Raw genomic sequence first — 22,217 nt, 5'->3', positions numbered from 1 at the left:
AAACCGGCACGGCCGCAGCTGCCGGCTTCCTGCTGATAAGACCCTGCTGTGCCGCGCCGGTGCCGGCAGCGGGGAGATAAGGGCCATGGCGGGGGGGAACGGGGCTCCTGGTGAGGTTGGAGGGGGAAACTGAGGCACCGGAGAGGACCGGGAGCGCCGTTGGCACCTCAGGGGCACTGTGTCCCCGTGCTGTGACGTCGGCGCTCACCGCAGCCCCCCGGGTGCCGCGGCCCGGTGCCGAGTCGGGGAGGGGTGAGGGCTGTTTTCTGCCCCGTTCCTCGAGGTGGGTGCGGGGGAGCGTCAGCGCCGCGGCCCTTTTTCCGTTAACTTTCACCCAGATCCCCCAAAAAAGGGCCGGAGAGTGGCGGTGGTGAGTGGGGGGCATTGCTCCAACAGGCTCCGGTGATGATGGGAGACCGATGAAGGTGCCGACGCGGTGCGCGTGGTTTGGCCGCTGGCGGGAATGTCACACCTCAGGGAGCCCCCGCGGCTCAGCCTGCCTCAGTTTCCCCTCCCCGCCGGCAGCACCAAAACGCCGGTTTTCCACCCAATTTTGTGTTGTGGAGGAGGTGCGCTGGGGGAGGGCACTGCTCCCACCGCCTGTGCCGCGAACAACGTTGGGCAATGCCACATGCAAAAAATTGGGGAAAAAAATCCCTTTTCTAAGGGGTAATTGCTGCGACTGTGGAGGGGGTTTTGCCCCAAGGTGACCTCACGGCACATTTCGGCACTGCGACTCCTTCGCTGCGCCCCACCGCGCGCAGGGACTGTCCCCCCTCCCCCTTCCCCAAAGTCAACTCCAAGAGGCGCCGGTGCCATCTCACCCATCTCTTTATTAATAAACTCACCCCACAGGGGCGCAGTACAAAAAAAACCCCAATTTCCCCCCTCCCTCCCCCAAAACAACAATACAAAACGGTACAAAAGGCGTTTTGTCACCACCCCCGCGGCCTCCCCCAACGCTGGTGCCATGGCGGGATTGGGCTCCACCGGGATGAGCCCGGTTCTGCGGGGACAGGAGCGCTCGCCCCCATGTCCCGCGGGATCCCAGCGGCATCGGCGCTCCCGCCGCAGCCGGTGCGGTTTTACCGACGGGAGTGATTCCTCCCATCCCCCCCCCGGAGCGTCGCGTTGGGGAAAATAACACACCGAGGTCAACGCAGGAACCGGCTGCGGCGCGGATCCGGCTTCCCACGGGAATTCTCCCAGCGGCTGCAATGGCACTGCCGCGCACCGCATCGCCCCTCGGCGACACGGGGAGAGGGAGTGAAAAGGAGCCACAAGCGCAGCGCGGGAGGAACGGGGTGACAATCTCTGTGCGTATGTTCCGGTGCGCTCCTGGACACGCGCCCGTCCCCGAAGACGGCCGTACCGGCTCAAAGGCATCGCCACGGCGATTGCTGACACAGGTTTTGGGTTTTTTTTTCTGTTTTTTTAAAAAGTCTTTTTTGTTGGTTTGTTGTTGTTTTTTTTTTTTTTTCGGGCTGGAATCCGCCTCTGCTCAGGGTTTGTGAGGGAGGTGTCCGAGGCCTTCACACCTCCCCTGCTCCTCCTCCTCCTGCCACTGTCCACGTAAGCACCTTGGTAGTTTTTGGGGTTTTTCGGAAGACTTTGGCTGTACGGAAGGTCCGGACCCCGCCCGGAGCCCACCCCGGGTTTTGTTTTTTTTTGGTTTTTTTTGTTTTTTTTTCCCAGCACTGCCAGCACACGAGGGAACACAAAGACTCAAAACACTTCACCACCTCCGCCACGCGCTGGGCCAGCGGAACCTCGGCGGGAGTTGCCAGCCCCTGTGGCCGCTGCCCCTCCTGCGGCAGGGCTCTCGCCCGCGGCCCGCGCTGCTGCCAAGGTGTCCGTCACGGCGGAGGTGTCCGGTAAAAGCAGGAGAGCACCGCTGGCCCCCGGGCGCTCACTGCACGTTGTTGTTGGCGATGCAGGGGTCCACCTGAGGGAGGAAGCCCACAAGTCCATCAGACCCTTCCAAATCGAACCCCGACACCAAACCCCACCTTGTCCCACCACCACCCCCCTCCACCAGCGCCGGTTCCCCCACCCCGGCACCGCGTCTCACCTCCGTGTAGGTGGGCGGCGGCATGAACTTAAATTCGGGAGCGTACATGAAGATGGGGCTGTCAAAGCTGTCGGGGTCGTCCAGGAGGGGAGTGGTGGGGCTCTCCAGGCGGTGGTCCTCGGGAACGATGTCCAGGTAGCACGGGGGGGCTGCAAGGGAGGGAGGGAGCCGTGAGCTCTCCCATCTCCCCTGTTCTCCCCCTCCCCGAACTCGTGGGGGGCGGCAGCGGTGCCTGCTCCTCACCACCACCACACACTCCACTCACCTTCTGGAGCATCGGGGAGGTTCAAGTCCACCCAGCTCATTTCGGAACTGGTCTGACTGGCCATGCTGGAGCTGCGGCTGCCGATGCCCGAGCGGCTGCCGATGACCAGGGGCAGCTCCAAGATGATCTTCTTGGAGCCCGGGACACTGACGTAGATCTGCGAGGGGAACAACCGGAGTCATAAGGGACATTAGGAACCAGGAGGGGATGAAATTTACCCGCTAACGAAGCGAGGAAGGCTCAACGACAACGTGTGTGGCTCACCTGCAGGAAATACTCCACGCGCAGGATGTTGCAGCCCAAGATGGAGGGTTTGAGCTTCTTGACGCGGATGGTTTTGCCCCGCCAGGACTCGGACATGCCCGAGATGATGTGGTTGCCTCGGACGCAGGAGAGTTTCTGGGTGAAGACCTTGGTCTGTCCGTTGGCCAGGTAGGTGTGCTTGGCCACGATGGCCGCCTTGGGCACCACGATGCGGGAACAAGTGTTCTCGAAGTCGGCGTTGATGCAGATCTCGTCACCTGGGCAGGGAACGAGCACCGGCAATTTAGGAAGGTCGTCCCCAACGCTCTTCGGCTCCACACAGCCGCCGCTTGTCCCACCAGCCCCGGCCCTCCCCCAGGGCACAGCGCAGCCTCTTACCTTCACAGAAGCCTTTCCTGTCGATTTGCGCGCTGACCGACACGCGTCCGTCAGGAATGAACATACAGGACACCTTCTTCTCCTTCTTGGCAGCGACCGGGGACTGGAGAGAAATGAGAGCGTTACCGGGGTGAAACCAGCCCACCGTTCCCATCCCGCTCCTCCTTCCTTCCTCCCGCCGGTTTTGCAACAGAAGCCTCCAGTTCCCCATGGGGCGCGAGCGCCTTGCAGCCCAGCGAAAGCAGAACAAGCGCCTCGCTCTCTCTGTCTCGGTGTAGATTTCTAGAAGTAACTAGGACTTCTTAAGAACTAAGTCCTTAATTCCTGCTGAGCAATAAAGCCTATTAAGGGAGCCTTAATGCCAGAGGTCGCAGTGACCCCACCGAAGGGCTTTTCTCTCTCCCACCGCCTGCGACACCCAAACCCCCGGAGTAAAGCGGTGCTCACCAGCAATTCCGGAGTGTTCACGTCAACAGGATCCATAACCTCGAAGCGCTTCTTTATCTCCTGAGTGGGAAAGGAGGGGCGCTCCAGGAAGGCCTTCACCCAATAATCCACACAGCCGTACTTTCCCTTGAAGGTGGTACCCAGAGGCCTGTGGAAAGAGACACTTGTTAGACCCACCTGAGGCAACAGGAGAGTTTCCCGTAGCGATCCCACTCAGTCGTCTTTTAAGAGGCAGCGCCGTCTCATACTCACCCCTGGGGAAGTTCAAATCCAAATTTGTACTCGTATTTGTTCCCGGGTCTCAGGATGACAGAGCCGTCCCCGTCTGGGAAAAGAGAAGGGGGGGAAGCGTCAGCTGAAGCTCCGCGGGTTTGTTCTTAAGCGTGATCCTCCGTTCTGCTTACACAGGCAGTACCGGAGTGGAGCACCGCAGGGGCTCGAGCTGCGTGAGCTCTTCGCTAAGAGCCGCCTACACCTGTGCCCCAGGAACAGCCCCGGAACCCCACGGCTTCTCGGCGCAGGAAAAGCACCGCTCGTTTCATCTCACTTCTTCTTTCAACGTCCCCCACCAGAGAACACGGCGTCCCGATGCGCTCCGGCCCCCGTTCCCTCTCCTCACCACACCCTTCTTCCACTTCGCGGGACTCTCGAGCACCCACTTCTCTCTCCTTCTATCTCTTTTATCTCCCAGACTTCACGTCACCCCGCTTATCTCCTGAGACACTCTGCCAACTCCCTATCTCTTGCCTCCCCCGGAGCCGAAGGGAGCTCTCTCCGTGCCCAGGAGAGGAGACTCCTTGTCTCGGGCGTGATCTGTGTTTGCCACTCCCTGACCACCACCCGCCCCATGCCCTGCGCCACCGCGACACCCAGCCCAGGCCAACCCCAGGTACTCGCTCCCCGCGGGCACGCGGTGACGCTGCTCTGCCAGCTGCACCGACACCTCTCGGCCGCTCCGGCAGGCGGCTCGGCCGGCTTTCGTTTCAGCCCTCGGCTTCCAAACTATTGAGCCCGACTTCGCCAAACCCTGCTGTCCTGTTCACACCTCGCAATGCGTTCACTCGTTTCTCCCAAGACTCAGCCACCACCCGACCCCACTTCTTTCCCAGTGCTGAGCCCCGACACCAGCGGAACACCGCAACTCCTCAGTACACCACTACCCCAGTCAACGCGTAGACCAAGAGGACACAACTAGAGATTCAAGCCTCGCCAGAGACCAAGCAGCAGGACCACCTGCCACCCAACCGACCACCTTCAAGCCCTTTCACCCCCACATCTCCCTTCTCCCAGCCCCAAATCCTCACCAGTGGGCTGCTCTTCCAGGGTGAGGACGTCCTCAAAGCGCAGGTACTCCATCTCCTGCCTGCACTGCTGGGGGCCCTTGGCCCAGTTGACTTTGGCCACCCCGCAGGCCAGCACCTTGACGGCACTGACGCGCGTCACCTCGGCCACCTCCACCAACACGCGGCCGGCCACCTTCTCCCCACTGCAGTAGACCTTCTCAGGCTCGCTGAAGGACATCAGGAAGGTCTTCACCTTCTTGAACATCACCATGGCTGAGGTAAATGGGGGGCAGCGCTTTCGAGAAAACAGCGAGGGGGCCGCACAGGGCAAGAACTGCTGGGTTTTTTTCCCCTCTGAAGAGGAAAAAAAAGACCCGAAAGGGGCTGATTTCAGTCAGAAAAGGGGATTTTCGTCCTCCGCTGTTTAGAGTTGAAGGGGTTAAGGCAGAGCTACAGTCCGGCCGCACCACTCGCCGCCCTCAACGCTTTGAGCGCGGCCCCCGCCGGCCGCCGCCTTTTATAGCCTCCGCCGCCCCGCCCCGCCCCCGCCCGCGCTTGTTGATGCCAGCAGCGCCACGCCGAGGGCGCGTGGCCAGGCGTGCTGCTCGCGTGATCAGCGCCCCCATTGGCTGCCGCTGCCTTGTTTACAGCCCCGCCGGCCAATCAGCGCGCCGCCCGGGGAGCGTGGACAGTGTGTGAAGGAGAGGCGAGCGTGTTCAAGGCAGGGGAGGGCGGAGGGCGGAGGGGGCTGTTAGAGGGAGCGGAGTGACAGCGCGGCAGGCCAATGGGGAGCCGGGACGGGCGGCGGCGGCGGCCAATGGCGAGCGGAAAACAGGATGTAATGTTCTCAGCCGTGAGGGGAGGGTCCCGTCCCCTCAGGGTGGGCGCAGTCCCCAGTTTGGGAGGTGTTGTGCCGGGCCCGGCTGTACTGGGCTAACTGGGAGCGGCCCGGTAGGGCCTCCCCTCGCTCCTCTGGGGGCTTTCTGCCCCCTTTCTCAGTCCCCCCAACCAGGGCAGCCCAGGAGCATTTCCACAGCCACACCCCCCCCCCCCCCCCCCCCTCCCGGCCTCCCCTCAGCCCGGACCTGAGGCATTCCCTCAGCTCCCCCCCCTGCGTTGAGGTAAAAAAAGGACAAATTTGAGGTAAAAAAGGACGGAGTTGAGGTAAAAAGGATGGAGTTGAGGTAAAAAATGACAGATCTAAGGTAAAAAAGGTCAGATTTGGGGTAGGGCATAGAAGCCTGACCCTGGGGGCCTCTCTGCGTCCTTGTGGGGTGTCATGGTTGGGGGGTATCTCCCCCACCTCTGCCCCTCCCCGCAGCCCCCGCTGTGTTTTGGGGACCCTTTCCCAGAATTGAGGACCCCTCTGGTATGGCTGAGCCCTGTGACACCCCTCCGGCTCCCCCGCGCTTCGGGACCCTTCGAGATGCATCTCGGGGGGGGGGACACCACACGATAACGACAACAGAAAATAACCGGTGAGAAAATGTGAGGCAAATGTTTATTTTTAAGATGGCAAGGTCTAGATGTTTCTCACTGTTCGACGTAGGAAACGGGAGATTTTTTTTTTTTTTTCAACAAGTCTACCATGATCTAAAACAACCACATCCTTCCTACAAACTACCCCGGGGCAGAACCCTCATCCCTGTTTTCCAGCCGGGATTTGGGGACCGGGAGGTGGGGAAGTTATGTTGTCCCCCGTAGGAGCCTTTTGACTCGGAGAAACCCTCGAATTTTCCTTCCTCGATCATTTTTGCTGAGCAGACATTCCCTCCCTGGCAGGCGGGGGCTGTTTTGCCCTTGGTTTTTAAGAGCCCTTAATGCTTTTACGGCTCAGGAAAACGCGGGGAGTGGAGGAAACGAGAGAACAATATTTTTTTGGAGCCGCCCAATGAGGCAGGAACGGAAAAATGGGGCTCCCAAGACCTCCCCACCCCGCACGAGGAAAAGGGATGTGTTTGTGTTAGGAGTTGTCTCCCGTGTCCTTTGGAGCTTGTTTGTCTGTGTGTTTCTGGCACGCACCCTGCTTTTCTTTCTCTGCCATCCTCTCCTTCCCCGGAGTTAATTCACACCTGTTAGTATAAACCGATAAACCGGCCAGATAAACTGTAGGGCATAAACTGTTCGCCTGCCAAAACTGCAGGACAAATTTCCTTGCTGTGAGAGAATTATTTCACAATTAGGTGCGTAATGGAGGAACTGCACCTTTTTTCCTGCCGCCTCTGGTCCCGGCGAGCTTGCCCCATTGTCTCTCGGGGCACACTGGGGGGGTGTGGGGGGGGAAAGCGCTGGATTAACGAAGAATCGTGGGTTTGTTCTAATTTGGCAAAACGAGGAGAGCTCTCTTTCCAGCCTTTGCCAGCTGGGGGATATTTGATCCCAAAGACCCCGGCTTGGAGCTGTGCCCGGCGTTCCCTTGGGAGCCGTGTTTACGCTCTCCCTCTCCGGTTTCCTCCGGTGCCCGTCTTTCCAAGGAAGATGTACCCAGCCTGGCCCTCGCGGCCCGCGGCAGCTCGCTCTCGGACAGTAAACCGCATTCCAGCAATGTCAAAGGACGATCGAGCCCTGAGCCAAAGAGCTTGCCAAAGGTACAGTCCGAGGCACGTTCCGCAGCCCCAATCCTCTCCAAATTTCTCTTTATCTGTCAATCAGCTTTTGCCCTTTGTTCCCCTGACCCCTATCCGGCTGGCAATGCCTCCCCGCTCCTTCTGCAGAAGAAGGAGCAGCTGTAATTTCCTCGGGGCCGAGACTTGGTTTGCAAGGTTTCCCACGCAAGCAGCACCCCGGATTAAGCAAGGGGTTTGGAAATGCTTAGGAATCGTAGCTTGTAAAAACAAAAGCTTTGAAATGTCACGTCTCCTTCAAAAAACAAGGGCATCGGGAGAGAAGCTGGTTGGATTTGTGGGCAGAGACCAGCTCTTGGGGGCTTCCTTGCTCCCACTAAGCAATTATTTTAAGGCGTTCACCCCCTTCTCAGCTTATTCCCCGCGGGGATCGCAGTGCTTGGCGGATCCCCCCACCCTTAATAGAGAGCAAAGCTGCTGCTGAGGGTGGCGGGGGAGAGTGGCCACAGCCTTGTCCTCTGCCAGTGTGCCTGGCCGGGGGCAAGGGATGGCAAGGAGAGCTGCATGACTAATTACATGCTTGGGGATAACCCGGTTCAGAGGAAGCAGGGTTGGGCTCAGTGAGAAACCAGGCCCTGAGGTGACTCACTGAAAGCCAGGGCTGCTGTGTGGGTCATGGAGAAGGAATTAGGTAAGGCAGAAACTGGGCAGCTTTCGGCGCCGTGCTCTATGCCGGCCGCATCGTGCCTTGCTGGAGACTGCCCATGTTCCCACCATCCATCTTTTAATAACAACCCAATGCTGATAAAAGCCTTTTTTTTTTTTTTTCCCTGGTCTAGGTTATCGGGAGCTGCTACCCATCGTTGCCTGGAGAAGCCACACTCCTCTCGTGGCAGGCTGTCCTGCGCCCTCTCTATCAGATGACTGGCTGCCACCCCTGAAGAGATTTGGTGGGTGCCTGCCGGAGGCTGCAGCCCTGGAGCTTCTCCGTGCTGTTTTCTCCATTTTTTTCACCATATATGGTTGCTTCCAGCAAATTCGAGGCCGGGAGGGGGGGAAGAGAGGGACGTGAAGGGATTCACAATGGCCCGAGCGAAGGGACAGAGTGTGCCTGTTGTACGGTCGAGAGCGGGAGCCAGGGCGGAAAAGGCATTTCCTTTGGCGAGGTTGTTTATGTACAGGGAACATAATTAAATAAATCCCACGCTGATTACATCGAGTGCGCGTCGCTACAGCTGGAAAACGAGGGACTGTGGGACATGGGTGGCTCCTGGAAAGCCACCGCTTGTCCCACGCTCGGCTTCTCACCACTCACATTTCGCCGTGGCCACGGGCCGCTTGAGATTTCTAGGTTTGAAAGCGGGCACTGAAGCAGGGGGAGCGTCTCCGTTTCAGTTTCTAAATAAACCCAGCAGTTTTGTGGAGGTCATTAAGGTTTGCGGTGCCTGGCTTGAGTCGGGGCGGGTGCAGAGCACCGCTGGGTCGCTGGAACGCAGAGGTGTTTCCAGGGATTTACCTGAAAGGGGTTGGAAAGCTCTCAGGGCAGATCCCTGTTAGGTGTTTCCAAAACCAGCTTTTTTTGCCGCTTTCATCCACAGCGATGCCTTGTGTCACCGCTGCCTGTGCTTTGTCGTGTTGTGCGGGCTGCGTAGTGTTTTGAAATGCTTTGTGGCACCGATTGGGATCCCCTCTTCCCCTTCCCCATCCCTGCTGAACAGGGAGAAGTCCTCTCAGGGCTTGGGCAGGAGGACTTTTCCCCCCGAGCCCCAAGTTTCCAGCTCCTGCCAAGGAATGCGATGCGAAAGCTCTCCCTGACAGATAGTTCTTTGCCGTGGTGGGATTGCTTCACTTCTTTTCTGGCCAGATTGTGTTTTTTGCAACAGGGGAAGAGGAAAGCCGGAGCTGAGCGTCAACAGCCTGTGACAGGACACTGAACTCAGTCGTCCACAAACAAGGAGGAATCTGAATTCAGGGTTTGGAAAGTCCCGTGTCTATCATCTGCTCCAGGCAGGAAGACTCCGTTGCATCAGCTCTTGTCTCGGGCTGGGAGAGCATGACCTCTCCCGGGCTCCCGGCGCACGGCAGGGCCGGCTGAACCCGCTGCTCTCGGCTCCGTTGGCCAAGCCTTCCTCTTCCCTCAGAACAAATCCAGCTCATCTCTCGGCCAAACCAATCCACTAGGCCTTCTTTGCCTTTGGTGTTGGTTGGGTTTAAAATACGTTGTTAGGAAGGAAGGAAAAAGTAGTATAAAGCAAAAGATTTCCTGAGCTGCCATCCCTGCTCCATCCCGTTGTCCCCTGGGGCCGCAGATGCTGGAGAGAGCAAAGATATAAGGAAAAATTCTTACTTTTCAGCAGCCAGAGCTACTCTGAGGCTGCCAGTGTGTGCGTGCCTGGGGGCAAGGGGATCCTCACCCCAAACATCAATCTTCTTAATTTAGAGAATTTAGCTAAAAATTAGAGGGCACAATCCCCTCCTACACCTCCTTCACCCTCGCTGATCTCGCAGGCAACGAGGCCAGACGATGAAACCTTTATGGGAGCATTGGCTGGCGGTTGGGCTGAGGATGGACATTCCCCTCGGCCGCGGAGCGCTCTGGAGGGTCCTCCAAAGTCCTCATCCTTTGGGTTGTGCGGACATCTAGAGGCCTTGCCGGGAACGACACAGGAGTGGTTTTCCTCCATCCGCCGCTGGAGGCTGGTTGGTTGGGTTACACACACCAGCGATATCCGCGTATTCACCCGCCCGGGCAGAAGGACAGAGTTTAAGAGGAGGCAAGCGAAGCCGCCTTGAAATTTGGTTGCTGCGAGCCAATTCCTCGTGTTTTGAGCACACTGCTTGGGTGTCTGTAAAAGTGAGAGTGAGCGTTAATCTTTCCTTTGTGGCTTTACAAGGAGGAGAAGGAACGGCTGTAAGAGGCTGACAGCTTTTGCCACTTTGTGAGGACAACGGGAGGTTGGAGCTCCAGAGATCTGCCTTCTCTGCGTCTGCTGCCCAAATGCCACTGGCGGCTTATTTCTTTTTCTTTTTCTTTTTTTTTTTTCTATGATTTGAGATTATTTTTCCTGCCAAATGAGGAGGAATGTGAGGAAGCGTTCCACAGCAAGACGTGCTCATTTCAGCCACTGTCCCCGTTCCCATTCTTTGCTGGTGACGCTGCTCAAGGCGTTGGCCATTATGAACATGAGGAAGCTGAATCTAACCCTGAACTTTGTGGAGGAAGTTCTCGCCTTGGCCTTAACATCTCACTAACAAAATGTGCTGGAGTTTGGCAGGAAACAGGCTGAGGAAAGCTGCACGTTCTGGCGGCTTTCAAACCAGTGCTGCCGTTTTGAAGACCTGCTTCTGACCTGGAGAGCTCTGGTTTGCAGCTCAGAGGCTTGGCAGCTCCAACTTCCACAGCGGTGTGTCCTCGCTGCCACACCATGAGCCGGCAGACATCGCCACCTCTGACGATCAGGCTGCTTTATGACACGTAGAAGCAGCTGCTAATGAAGATTCAGGTTTGGCTACTACACCTCATGCCCCAAGGCCTTGGCATTTCTCTGGCTACTAGAAATCAGAGTGAGATGGGGTGTAAGAGGAACAGATTGTCCCGGATGTCTCACACCTTCCTACGAGACCCGGTGCTGGCTGCTGTTGACAACCGCCTACCAGGGCAGGCAAACCCCAGGTCTGGTCCAGACTGGGAATTCCCTTGCTCCAACAGCTCAGTTTGGGCATCTGGATGCAGAATGGCCCAAACTGGGCTCGCTGTTGAAAATACTAGCCAGTGTCTTTTTTAGCAGGTGACATATGCTAGGAAACTTGAGGGCTCGATCCAAAGTCTACTGACGTCAATGGAAATACTCTTGTTGACATCAGTGGGGCTTGGATCCACGCCTACGTTCCACTTCTTTATTTCAGACTGCAATCTGTCAGGAGTGGAAAGGTCTCTCTTCTACTTACAGACTTTAGCATGTCTTTGAAAGGTCTTGCTTCCTCTGCAATCAGCGAGTCGAGGATGCAGAGTACAGAGCGATTTGGAGAACAGGCGCAAACCCATTCAACGCTGTGCACGTTCCGTCCACGTTGCTGGACCCTAGCCAGGCTGCAGCTCGGGTTTAAAGCATCTGCGTCGCGGGTAAGGGAGGTGGTGGCCTTGGCTGTGACGTGCTGTGACTCCCCAATACCTGCCCCAACCAGAATCAGAGCTTCAGATCTCCATGAGCTGCTCGGGATGGTCCAGCTCACCTCTTGCAAAGCACGCTGGCCAAAGTCCTCTCTTCGAGGAGCATCTGGATGACGCTGTTAGTCATATGGTTTAGTTTTAGGTAGTCCTGCAAGGAGCGGGGAGTTGGACTCAGTGGTCCTTATGGGTCCCTTCCAACTTGAGGTGTTCTCTGATTCTCTGATTCTCACGGGCTTTGGGGTTTGTCAGGTGCGTGGTGTGGGAGGGGTCTTGGATCCAACTTTCACAGGTAAACCCAGGGAAAGTCTGATTTTCTTTTCAAAGGGAACAGAGCCCTTGCAACCCAATTTGTTGTCTCCTTCCCAGGTGGGACGTTTGTGAGCAGGTTGGGAAGAGTGAGCGAATAACAGCTCTCCTGCAAAGCAGGTTTAGCACTTGCCACGCTCCTCGGTGGGGACAGAGCTAGCATGATGCTACGAGGCACATGGTGGGCCAGGCTCTGCTGCACCACTTCCCTGCCATGCCCACGTGCCCAGGGCTCGCACAGGGTCACCTCCACCACCTTCACGTCGCTGGCAGGTCCTGGGGGCACTTCTGTCCCCGTGTTATGAATGTGGAGGTACCGAGAGGCTGTGTCTGGGGGGCAAGTGTGGCCCTGCTCACCTGCAAGGGTCACCAGCCAGCGAGATCCTCATCTCTCCGTTAGGCATTCTTGTTGACAGCTCTGTTGGCCAAAATCTAAAGGATATTATATTCTGCATCGTAAAATCTGACTGCGGTGCTGTTTCTGGCAGTTGCGTGGCATCGCTCTGTGCTGTTAAAGAGCTGCTGTTTCACACCCTGGAAGTGACTACCTTTTAATTCTGGATCAAGTCAATCCTGTTTCTCTAAGGAGCTCCAGCACTATCAACCCCGCAGCCTCTTCAGGGCTCCTGAGGATTTGATCCCTGCGGGCAATGTTGCTCCCACGGGGACCTGCAGTTTCCTGCAAAGTGGTGGAGCGTTGCAGCAGGGCGGGCTGGCTTCCTCTCCTCATTCAGTGTGCGCATATATAGACCACAAAATGCTCCGGAGTAAAAGGAGCAGTGGGTGGAAGGGGAGATATTATTATCTTCACCTGCTGCTGCCAACCAAAGAAATAAAGAGACAGATGACAGGAAATGAGGACTTCAAAAATAGACACCTTTAATGTCAAAACGTTCAGGGATTAGCGAGAGCACCATACAAGAAACAGAGGAACTCTCATGCTAGTCACCATGCGCTTTGAGTGCGCGTCGGAGGAGGAAATATGCTGAGATGTCTAAGAAACATTTCCGCATTTACTCTGTGCCCTCCACAGAAGAGCCAGAGGGAAAAAAAAAACTGACCAAAGGAACTGCAGATACACTGAAACAGGAATTCTAAAACCTCCTTTACAGCTTGACAGATCCTCCGTACCTGGATGATCTGCAATTCTCTTTCCCCGAGCTGCACGCCCAAATCCTGCCCGTGTCTGCCAGCTCACTTCTTGGCCTCCACAAGGCTTTGCCAGGCTCTTCTTGCTGCTCCACGGGACAGGAATGGCGAAGATTTTAATGTGAGCCCTCTTTATTAAAAAAAAAAAAAAAAAAAAAAGTCTTTGCATATGGAAAATATTTCTTATCATATACTCTATCTGCTTTGCTTAAAACCTCTTGAATATATTAAACATCTAATTTTGCCTCACCTCTATATTTATGTACATCTGCTAATAGTTCCCCTGCCCATCCATACAGTCATATGGCTTTTTTCCCAGCTCCGTGTCTTCGTTAGTAATTCTCTTTTGCAAGTGAAACCCACAGTCTGGGTTGGATTTGAACAAGGTTGTGGCAGTGACGTAGAACGCTGGGCCCAAGGGAGAGGGATACCAAGGGGTCTTTTTCCTCACTGAAACTCAAGTCCAGAATTGGCTCTATCGAGTCGACAGGTGCCAAGACAACACGGGAAAATAGCAACGGTAGCCTGAAATGTCAGAGACCTGATGCTCTGCAGCTCCCGCCGCTGGAAATCAGCACATTACCGATCCCGAGAGAGGAGAATACAGTGTGACGTGGTTGATTTCTAGGTCGAAAATCCCAAACCTTGGTCACAACACGCTGATAAACAACTTGCTGTCTTCCTTCACTCTCACGCTGCTTTGCTAGCAGCTGGGGCAAGGGACCCTGAATACACCAAAAAACATTTTTTGTCCGCTAAAAATTGGGATCTGGGCTTTGTGTCTGTTATTTCTGAATCTGTAAGGTTCCTGAGTGGAAGTCTGCTGTAGTGACACTGGAAGGAAGGTGTAAAGCAAGTTCATGGAAAGGTTTTGAGGGGCAGAGTGGTTTTCTAAACATGTCTTCACCCTGTGTATTTCTTTTTTCTTTGATACTGCTGCAACGTACTCATCTTTAGAAAAAGGAAATGCATCAGAATCTGACAGAAAAATTGTGATCTGCCTTCGGGAGAGGAACCAGGTTCAACCGGTGCCGTACGTGTGCAAGAACAGTGGACGCAAACCAGTGTCTCACAGTCTTTCGTCTCCAGCGCTCCCCTCGCCAAAGGCCTGGGTCTCCGATGCTTTATTGCTGCAGAGATACGTGATCCGAGCTCAGACATCCGTTGTGATCTGCATGGCATGGGCCTTGAGTCAGCAGCTCTCTTGGGTTACCCCTCTGGACCAGCTGGATGCATCCCCTGTGCTGTATGCAACACCAGTGAGAGTTAAAAGTGCAACAAAACAGCCCAAAGACCAGAGGTGATGAGGAGGAGGAGGAGGAAGGAAGAAGAGACACGTGGGCAGCCTGCCCCAGCCTGGAAGATGTGCAGTTTCTCAGCGTTGGGAAGGAAGACCCTGGCATCCTCCAGGGCCCCGTGAGCCGCCATGGTGAAGTTGGCATCCCCCGAGGTCACCACATCGAAGACACAGGACTGGAAGTAGACATCCTCCACGGGCAGCATCTCCTTGCAGAGCGCCCGGGCCGTCTCAGCTGCCGCGCGGCCACGGCAGCACTCGCTGCGGGAGATGCGCTGGCTGCGAGGGCAGCCGCCCACACAGAGCTGCAGGTCTTGCTCCTCCGTGAAGGCACGCGCCACCTCCTCGGCTGCCCGGATGGAGAAGGAGAGCTGGCGGCCGGCCTGCCGGACGGCGATGGTGGTGCCGATGTACTCCGCGCGGATCTCCACGTGCTGCCCGGGGCTGCGCTCCCGGATGGCCAAGCTGCTCCCACCGGGCCTCTCGCCCCCGTTCACCGAGCCATCCTCAAAGGCTGCTGGGAGGTTGTCTATCTCAGCCTGGTAGACCTTCTGGTCGATGCATTCCTTCATGTTCTTGAAGATGATGGTAAGCTGCAGAGAGTGGATCAGAGGGGGTTTGATCTGACTCGCTGGGTGCGAGCGTGGTGGCTGTGTCCCCACCCCAGGTATCAGCTACGTCTGTATCAGCAGTATCAGCAGACTGCGCACATCTGCCCCACCGATGCATCCCACTCTGCCCCAAACCATCTTTCCCACATTGCTGCAGTCCTTTCGGGAAAGCGGCAATGTTTCCTTCTTTCCTTCCTTTGTTTCCTTCTTTCTTTAATACCATTTAAGCAACTGAGAACTGAGACGGAGCCAAGCCCGGATAGACTGCATGCAGCCGGACCAGGCGCTAACCCATCCCCAGGCAGCAACGGGTTGGTTTGCAGGTCTCTCTGCTTCCCCTGAGGACCTTCATCCCACTTGTTCCTGCAGATATTCATTCCTGATCCCAAGTGGGTTTAGCTGAAGCTATTGCTGCCCTCCCCAGCCATTTTAGGGAGTGCCCTAAGCCGTTGCTGCATCCTGGAGACGCACGGGTTTGCTGCCGAGCCCTATCCACGAGTGTTACCTTGCTAGTGACCGTAGCGTTGGACCCCTTCGCCACCGGAGAGCTGGTTGCTTGCACGAACAAGTAGTCGTTGTCCAAGAGAGGCCAGGAACCCTCCACCCGGCAAGTGTGGAAGTCGTCGTGGAAAGTGCGGATATGGGGGTCCCCAAAAGCGGCGCAGTGCTGGTAGCTGGGGGGCTGGCCGTGCTTGTAGAGAAAACTCTTCTCATAGTTGCAGATATCGAGGGACTCGAAGCCCTGATGGTTGGGGGCTGGGGGCCGGGGTCGGGGCGGCGATGTGGGACCTTCCTTGGAGCAGTTGTTCTGGATCATGAGGTCCTCGATGCCGTGGACGGCGGAGTGGTAGGCCAGGTCGCCCCGGCACGTGCGAGCCGTCTTGCGGGTGCAGTGGGAGTAAGAGCGGAGGGCGTTGCAGTACGCCGCGTTCCTGTTGGAGCCGCGCAGGTTGAGGGTGGCAGCCACGTACTCTGAATTGCAGCGCAGGATCTTGCACTGGGAAGAAACTGGGAGAGACGGGGTGGCCCGGGGCATCCCAGTAGAGCTGTAGGAGTGGGGAAGGGCAGCCCCTTCTCCTCCCACCACCTCCCACCATCTGGCCCACTCCAGATCTCATGGTGGAGACGCTTTCTGGAAGTGCTTATCCCCCTGTATTAATGACTGCAGCAGCCAGTTTAAATGACCTGCTTCTTACGTGCCTGTGGGGAATGAATCCAGGGTTGCCTGCTGCAGGAACAGGCTGGAGCCTGGCGCAGAGGGCAGTCACGGGGCCGAAGGGGTGTCCTGAAGCAACTGGGGTGCGAGACTGTACCTGAGGCACAAGCGCTGCCAAGAGCCGGGGTGGCAGTTGTGACTGTGGCCCTGGGACGTGGCTCAGACGGAGATTCTTTGCCCCCGGGGCTTGCCAGGGGACAAACAGGAATTTCTGGGAAACCCCTTCTTCCCATTTCAACCTTGGCCGGGCCGTGCAATCGCTCTTTCACGCTAGGCTTGGCTGCACCAAGGGCATTGTGCCCCTCAAACTGGATTTCTCCGCGCTGCCGTGTGCCATGGCGCCAGGAGAACTAACGAACTCGCCCCAGCGGGGATCGTTTACCTCATTAAACAGCGGGGTTATAAGGGACGGCTGCCCTTGCAGTAGACGTGTGTAAGTGGGGCAGGGGAAGGTGGTGGGAGGTGAGTTAAGGTTTTGCAGGTCTCAGCTCTCCTGGTAGAGCGTGTGGGCTGCAGGAGGGAAAGCGAGTGATGGATGTAGCTGGTGCCTTTCACTAGAAGACCTTGACTTTGGCCGGCCCCTGTGTCCTGCTGTCCCTGTCTTATCTTGGGAGATAACAGAGCTTTTAAGGGCTTTCCCAGGGAAAGCGCCTGCTGCAGGAGAGCAGGGGGATGCTCTCCTCGCCGAGGCTGCCCTGGAAGGGGCTGGTGATGCTGGTGGGGACTGCTGCCTGCCCTCCCCTGGGGCTGCGGTGGGCCAAGGGCTCTCTGATACTGCCTGAGCCTTACGGCTGCCATGAGAGGGTCTTCTGCTTGCTCCAGTCGCCTCCCATGGTTGTACCCTCCCTGCGCCCTGGGGCTGCAGCTCCCACGCCGGGTTTATGGCTCTGCCCATGCGGTTCCTTACCATGCCTGCAGAAGAGGAGGAGGAGGAGAGCTCGGAGGAAGAAGCCGGGGTTTTCCAGCTGCCCTGGGCTCTTACTGCGGGCAGGTTTCCCCATTCCAATCCATGCAGAGCCTGGGGGGTTGCTCACCCGCTGGCTCGTCTGGGCTTCATTCAGCAGCTCACCTAGAAGCAAAGTGGAGGGGGGATCTGAGAGGTGCCAGCATCCAGCTGCCAAATGCGGCCCTGCAGGGCTCGGCTGCGCTGCTGCCTCTCAGGGGGGAGGCAAACTTTTGAGTAAAATCCCAGAGGATTTGGTTTTTAACTGCTTTCAACTACCGCAGCTCTCATCTTCCACCCCCAGGCAGCTGCCCTGTGTAGTTCGGTGTGTCAAACACTTAAAGCTTCTGGTTGCCCCTGGAGAGGATCAGTGAGCTCCGGGGGCTTGAGACACTTCATGGTGGGCATGCGAGCAGGCGATGAGTGCGGAGAGGACGCAATCTGTCCTACACGTTGGGTGCAGTGCAGGCTGCCTCTGGCCTGCTGCTGTCCCTGCCAAAATGAAGGTTTGGAGCACGGCATCCATGGGGATAAGAGTTGAAAAGCCAAATTGTTAAGTGTGATTGCCATGACGTCCACAGCCAGCACCACCGGGTGATACCAGCACCTCCTGCTCCACCGAAAACCTACATCCAGGTTCCCTCAAAGCTGGGAAACGTGCTCTCAGCCACGTTCCACCTTTCCCCCCTCACTGCTTTGGCTGCTCCCTGGGTGCTGGGGGGCTCCAGCTGGCTGGAAGGGGAGCGCAAGAAGCTGCACACATCCAGACAGCGGCTGCGGCAGGAGGAGGTGCAGCCACGGAAAAAAAATAACACCCCTTGTGCTTCCTCAGGGCTGGGGATCTGAGTCCTTGGTGGCTTATTTTAACAGGCGGTTATTAGTCACTTGTTAGTCAAACCACCTTTCACAAAGGTCCTTCTGAAACTGCTGTATGTGAAATCGGTATTGTTTTTTCTCCCCTTTAGCTCGTGCGAGGCGCCGGTTGCCAGAGGCTGATGCTCACGGTAATGTGTCTGTGCCTGGTACCCCCCGGGCAGCCCGAGGGGTCGATGACACTGTGACTGCTAGTAAGTGTAAGCTGCAACTGGACGGGGAAGAGACCTAATTCTCATCTTGCTCTCAAAAAGGGAGAAATCACAGCCCTACCAGCTCCGTCTGGCACCTCTCAGCTCCTTTTGCTGTGGCTGCAGCCATCAAACAACTGCCGTTAGTTGTACTGGCTGGCACGGTGACGTAGCTGAGTGCAGGCGGCCCCCCGTGTCCCTCTGCCAGCTGGATTAATGGCTAACGGGGCAGATGTCTGGAGCGAAAACATGCTTCAGACCTGCTGGCGATGCTCTGGCTGCCAACTGCTCTTGGCAGCAAGGACAAGCTGAACCGGCTGCAGTAGAGGGGGGAGAAAGTGATCTCTGCAGCCCTGGCGCACAGGGGGCACGAGACCCAGAACTGGGAACTAGGCCGGTATTTGGTGTGTACTGGTAAGTGAGGTACAGACTGTGTGCTCTGATCCTCCTCCAATGCCCGGGAATTGCTCTGTCATGGAATCATAGAACAGTTTGGGTTGAAAAGGACCTTTAAAGGTCATCCAATCCATCCCCCCTGCGATGATCAGGGACATCTTCATGTCTTGCCCTACCTGGCTTGACCCTGTTTGACCATGCTGAGCATCTTTCTTGGTGCTCTCAGGAGCTAGTGACCCCTCAGCGCTACCCCCCCGAAATCCCCCGGAGGTGGTGACGTGGTGGCGCAAGGCTTAGCAGCTAAACAGCTGGTTAATGAGTAGCAGAGAAGCGTGGCCCTGGCCAGGGAAAGGAGAGGCCCTGCCACGGGTCCTGCAGGCAGCAGGACTTTCTTTGGGACGTTCTGACGCCGATGGCGCTAGGAGAAAGGCAGCGGCAGCAGTTAGAGGTGCTCTGCAAGCCCAAAGTGATGCCACCTGCGAGAGGAGATGGATGGTTTCTAGCTGTGCCAGGCAGGGCAACGAGGAAGGCTCAGGCACCCCAGTCCTCCCTGTTTGGGGACACCTGCACATGGGACCGGACCCTGGAGCACCCCTGGGTGCCAGCGCTGATGTCTCTCTCCTCGGACCCTTGTCCCTGCCCTTGCTTTGCTGCAGCCCCGCTCACCTGCATCGGTCTTTTCTGGAGACGAGCTGGCTCCCAGTGCAGGGAGCTCCTTCCCCGGTGGACACACAGGCTGCTTGTCCTTGTCACCCAGCTCTACCCCAAGTGACAGCCGGAGAGATCCGTGGGATGACAGCCGGGAAAATGCCAACCTCAGTCCTCGACACCTCCATGGCTTCGCAGCCGGATAAAATCCAGGGTGCTGGTGGGGAAAGCCCGGTTGGGGGCGTGGGGAGCAGACCCCACCACAGGGCACCGCGGTCCCTGCTCTTCCTCCCCAGCTACCTTTGCTCCGTCCTCTTCCCCCCGCAGGGCAGGGGATGGGTGTTGAAATAGGTCCGCCTAAATTTAGACAGGCTAAAATCCGGCCAAGAACAACAAGCGGAGGGGGCAGAGGGAGATGGTGTGGCAGCAAGGGGGGAGGCAGAGGAGCCCGAGGAAGAGGTGGGAGCCCCCAGACCACCACCCCCGGCTAGGTGATGCTACTCATTGCGTGGGGTCATGTCACTCGTGGGGTATAGGATGGGCTGCAGGAGCTGAGTTCCTTGGAGTTACCTGGTTTTCCTTCCTTGGGAGGTATTACAACCCCACTGCCTGCACCCCTATGGAGTGAGTCCCTGTGGAAAAGCACTGTGCTTTTCCCCGTGGATTGTATCCCACGGGGAATACTTTTTCAGCCATGTCTCTCATAGTTTTCCCTCCTGGGGCGCAGCCGAGTCCTCAACACAAACACGGCACGGGCCAAAGGTGGCCGGTGTCCCCAGGGGCCAATGAATGTGGGGCCGTGCCAGCTGGGCTCCCGAAAGCCCACCTGCATGGGCCTGGGTGCAGAAAGTGGCTGCACAAAGCCCTGTTCCTGCAGGAAGGAGAAACGGTGGGGAAATGTCCACGTCAGGTTTTTTCCAGGGGTGCCCTGTCCGTTTAGGATCCCTGGAGGAGGAAAAGTAGGTCCCTCGGTGCCCCCAGCACCCACAAACCCCTTTGGGAACCCGTTCAGAAAAACCTTCCACCTCCTAAACCAAATTCCTGCTGGTTTCCAGGTCTTGCTCTTCACAGCAGGGAGCGAAGCCGTGCAGACCCACAGTGCCCTCGACGCCTTCGCACCAAGAGCCTCGTGCCAACCTGAGCCCAGGAGAGCAGTTGGAGCAGCGGGGCTTAACCAAATTCCCCCAGGTACTGCCATGCCCCTCCCAGGGGAATCGCTCCCGACTTCTGCAGTGCATTTTGAGACCAGTATGGGTTGTTTAGGGGAGGGGGGGGTAAAGGGTTTCCCCCTCCGATCCTCCGCTCTCCTATTCTGCCCCCAGCACAAGCTCTTCGCTGCGTGAACCAAGCAGCCAGCCCTGGGGTGGGTCATGGCAGCCGCTGAACTGCTCTTCACCCCAAGAATTGGGGAGAAAGGGAGGGATCGCGGCTGCTTATTGCAGAGCAAGCTTAAATCCACAGCCAGACTCTTGTTTTAAGTGTAACAGTACGTCTTCCTTGGGGGCAATGGATAGAGGAAAAGAAAACAAAGAATAAATACCAGCTTGGGTTCAAATCCCAGCTGGGATTTATATCAGCAGCCACCAGAGGAGGAAGGTTTTAGATGCCCAGGTTGTGGGTTGGGTTGTTTTTTTTTGCTCCTGGGGTGCATGGAGGCTTTGCAGCTCTTTTCCCTGCCCAGTATTTATGCTCTGGGTGTCTGTTACCTGGTAACAAGGGATAACCAGGGAGTGGAAAAAATGTTGTTTAAAAAAATAAGACCCATATTCTACTGTAGCCTCCCGAGGTCTGCCCTGGCCGTGCCTCGGGTGCCTGGTATCTTCCCCATCTGCTGCCGTAGCCTTCCCCGCAGCGAGCCCCCGGCACGGGGAGGCGCAGACACCCACCGAGGGAATCGGTTACACGCGGGGCGGGAGCAGGGGTGGGCAGGTGGGAATTCTTCTGCGACAGCAGACGGTACCATCTGGGCTCAGCGAGAGCGGAGGCCTCTCGGCATCCCACCCACCTGCTTCGGTTGGACGAAGGAGGGGAAAAGAAACTTCGAATGGAGAAACTGAACGGGGATAGCCAGGTTTGCTGCAGCCCAGAAGCCAGGCTGCGGAGCCCTCCTTGCAGCCCAGAGACTCAGCGTTATGGGTGCACCTCCCCGGCGACGTGCCGGATCCTGAAACGGAGCCATCGATAGCTTTAATGCCGTCAGTGCGTCTCCGAGCTGGGGGGCTGCGGGCGTATGTTGGGCTGAGGAGGCTGGGAATTTCTCCCGAGCTGGCAGAGTGTCACAGTACCAAGACAAAAGCATCTGTGATCAAACTGCTTCCGAAAGCCAACTCCCCCCCCCGTCCCCGCGTCCTCTTCCCACCAGCAAAATCAGCTGGAGGTTTAGGAGGCACAAAGCACCGGATCCTGCCAGCTGGGTCACAAAATCCTGCCACCGAGGGGGCTGCGGAGCAGCTGGCCTCACCCAGACCCTCCTGCCCCAAAAGAGGAGGCTTTCCCAAGCACTGCAGCGCCCCCGGAGGGGGGAGCGACCCTCTTTGTGGCAGCTGAGTAATTTTTGGTGCAAAGAAGGTAATGTGCAGCTCTGCCTGTGAGCATCACCCACGTGGATTGTCATCTGGAGCAATGTCATCCCTCCAAAGGTTGAGACAGCGTGCTCACAGCTTGGTTCTAGCGCTCGTCTAGCCCAATCACTAACACAGTGAGTTTGCCGAGGGTTTGGTTTAAAAGTGAGATTTCTGGAGATTTAATCTGCTCAGGGAGACCAGCCCTGCCTTGCCTCTGAGCTGGCATCAGCCCTGTCTGCGAACCCACTGCTGCCAGGAGCCCTGGTCTGAACCCAGGTGGCTTCGCACCCAAAAATGGCCCGTGTGGATGGGGAAACTCAGCCAAACACATCTAAAGAAGCGTCAGGTCTCCAAGGAGCTCATCTGCCTCCATCAGAGCTGTGGACACGAGCAAACCCTCCTGCTGCTCGCCAGCATCGCTCCTGAAGGCAGCTCAGTTCAGCTCCTGTCGGGGAGAGCTCCGCCAGCCTTTCCCGAGCATCACTGGGCGAGCAGGAGGTTGGAGGCAGGGGATGAGCCAAGCCGTGAGTGTCATCCCCGTGCTCCCATGGGCACGGCAGCCGGCATCCCCGGGAGCTGC

The 22,217-nt window shown here is 57.2% G+C and overlaps 2 protein-coding genes across 2 annotated transcripts; both read right to left on the bottom strand.

Moving 5' to 3' along the window:
- Nucleotides 1–813: 813 nt before the first annotated feature.
- TXNIP (thioredoxin interacting protein) lies at nt 814–5,182 on the bottom strand. Its single transcript, XM_082495965.1, has 8 exons — nt 4,730–5,182; nt 3,678–3,750; nt 3,426–3,573; nt 2,979–3,081; nt 2,601–2,857; nt 2,337–2,493; nt 2,072–2,220; nt 814–1,945 (listed from the first exon to the last, which is right to left on the bottom strand). Exons 1-8 carry the CDS (start codon nt 4,977–4,979, stop codon nt 1,910–1,912), a joined length of 1,173 nt encoding a protein of 390 aa, XP_082352091.1. The 5' UTR covers nt 4,980–5,182; the 3' UTR covers nt 814–1,909.
- A 7,858-nt stretch (nt 5,183–13,040) lies between these two features.
- On the bottom strand, nt 13,041–15,823 carry HJV (hemojuvelin BMP co-receptor). The gene is made up of 2 exons (XM_082496044.1): nt 15,312–15,823; nt 13,041–14,788 (listed from the first exon to the last, which is right to left on the bottom strand). The coding sequence occupies exons 1-2, from the start codon at nt 15,621–15,623 to the stop codon at nt 14,165–14,167; spliced, it is 936 nt and encodes a 311-aa protein (XP_082352170.1). The 5' UTR covers nt 15,624–15,823; the 3' UTR covers nt 13,041–14,164.
- Nucleotides 15,824–22,217: the final 6,394 nt, after the last annotated feature.

The sequence above is a fragment of the Vanellus vanellus genome, assembly GCF_965231255.1.
Source record: "Vanellus vanellus genome assembly, chromosome: 27".
In the NCBI taxonomy this organism is placed as follows: Eukaryota; Metazoa; Chordata; class Aves; order Charadriiformes; family Charadriidae; genus Vanellus; species Vanellus vanellus.
The sequence above is the reverse complement of the archived record's forward strand: the minus strand, read 5'-3'. Positions and strand labels throughout refer to the sequence as shown.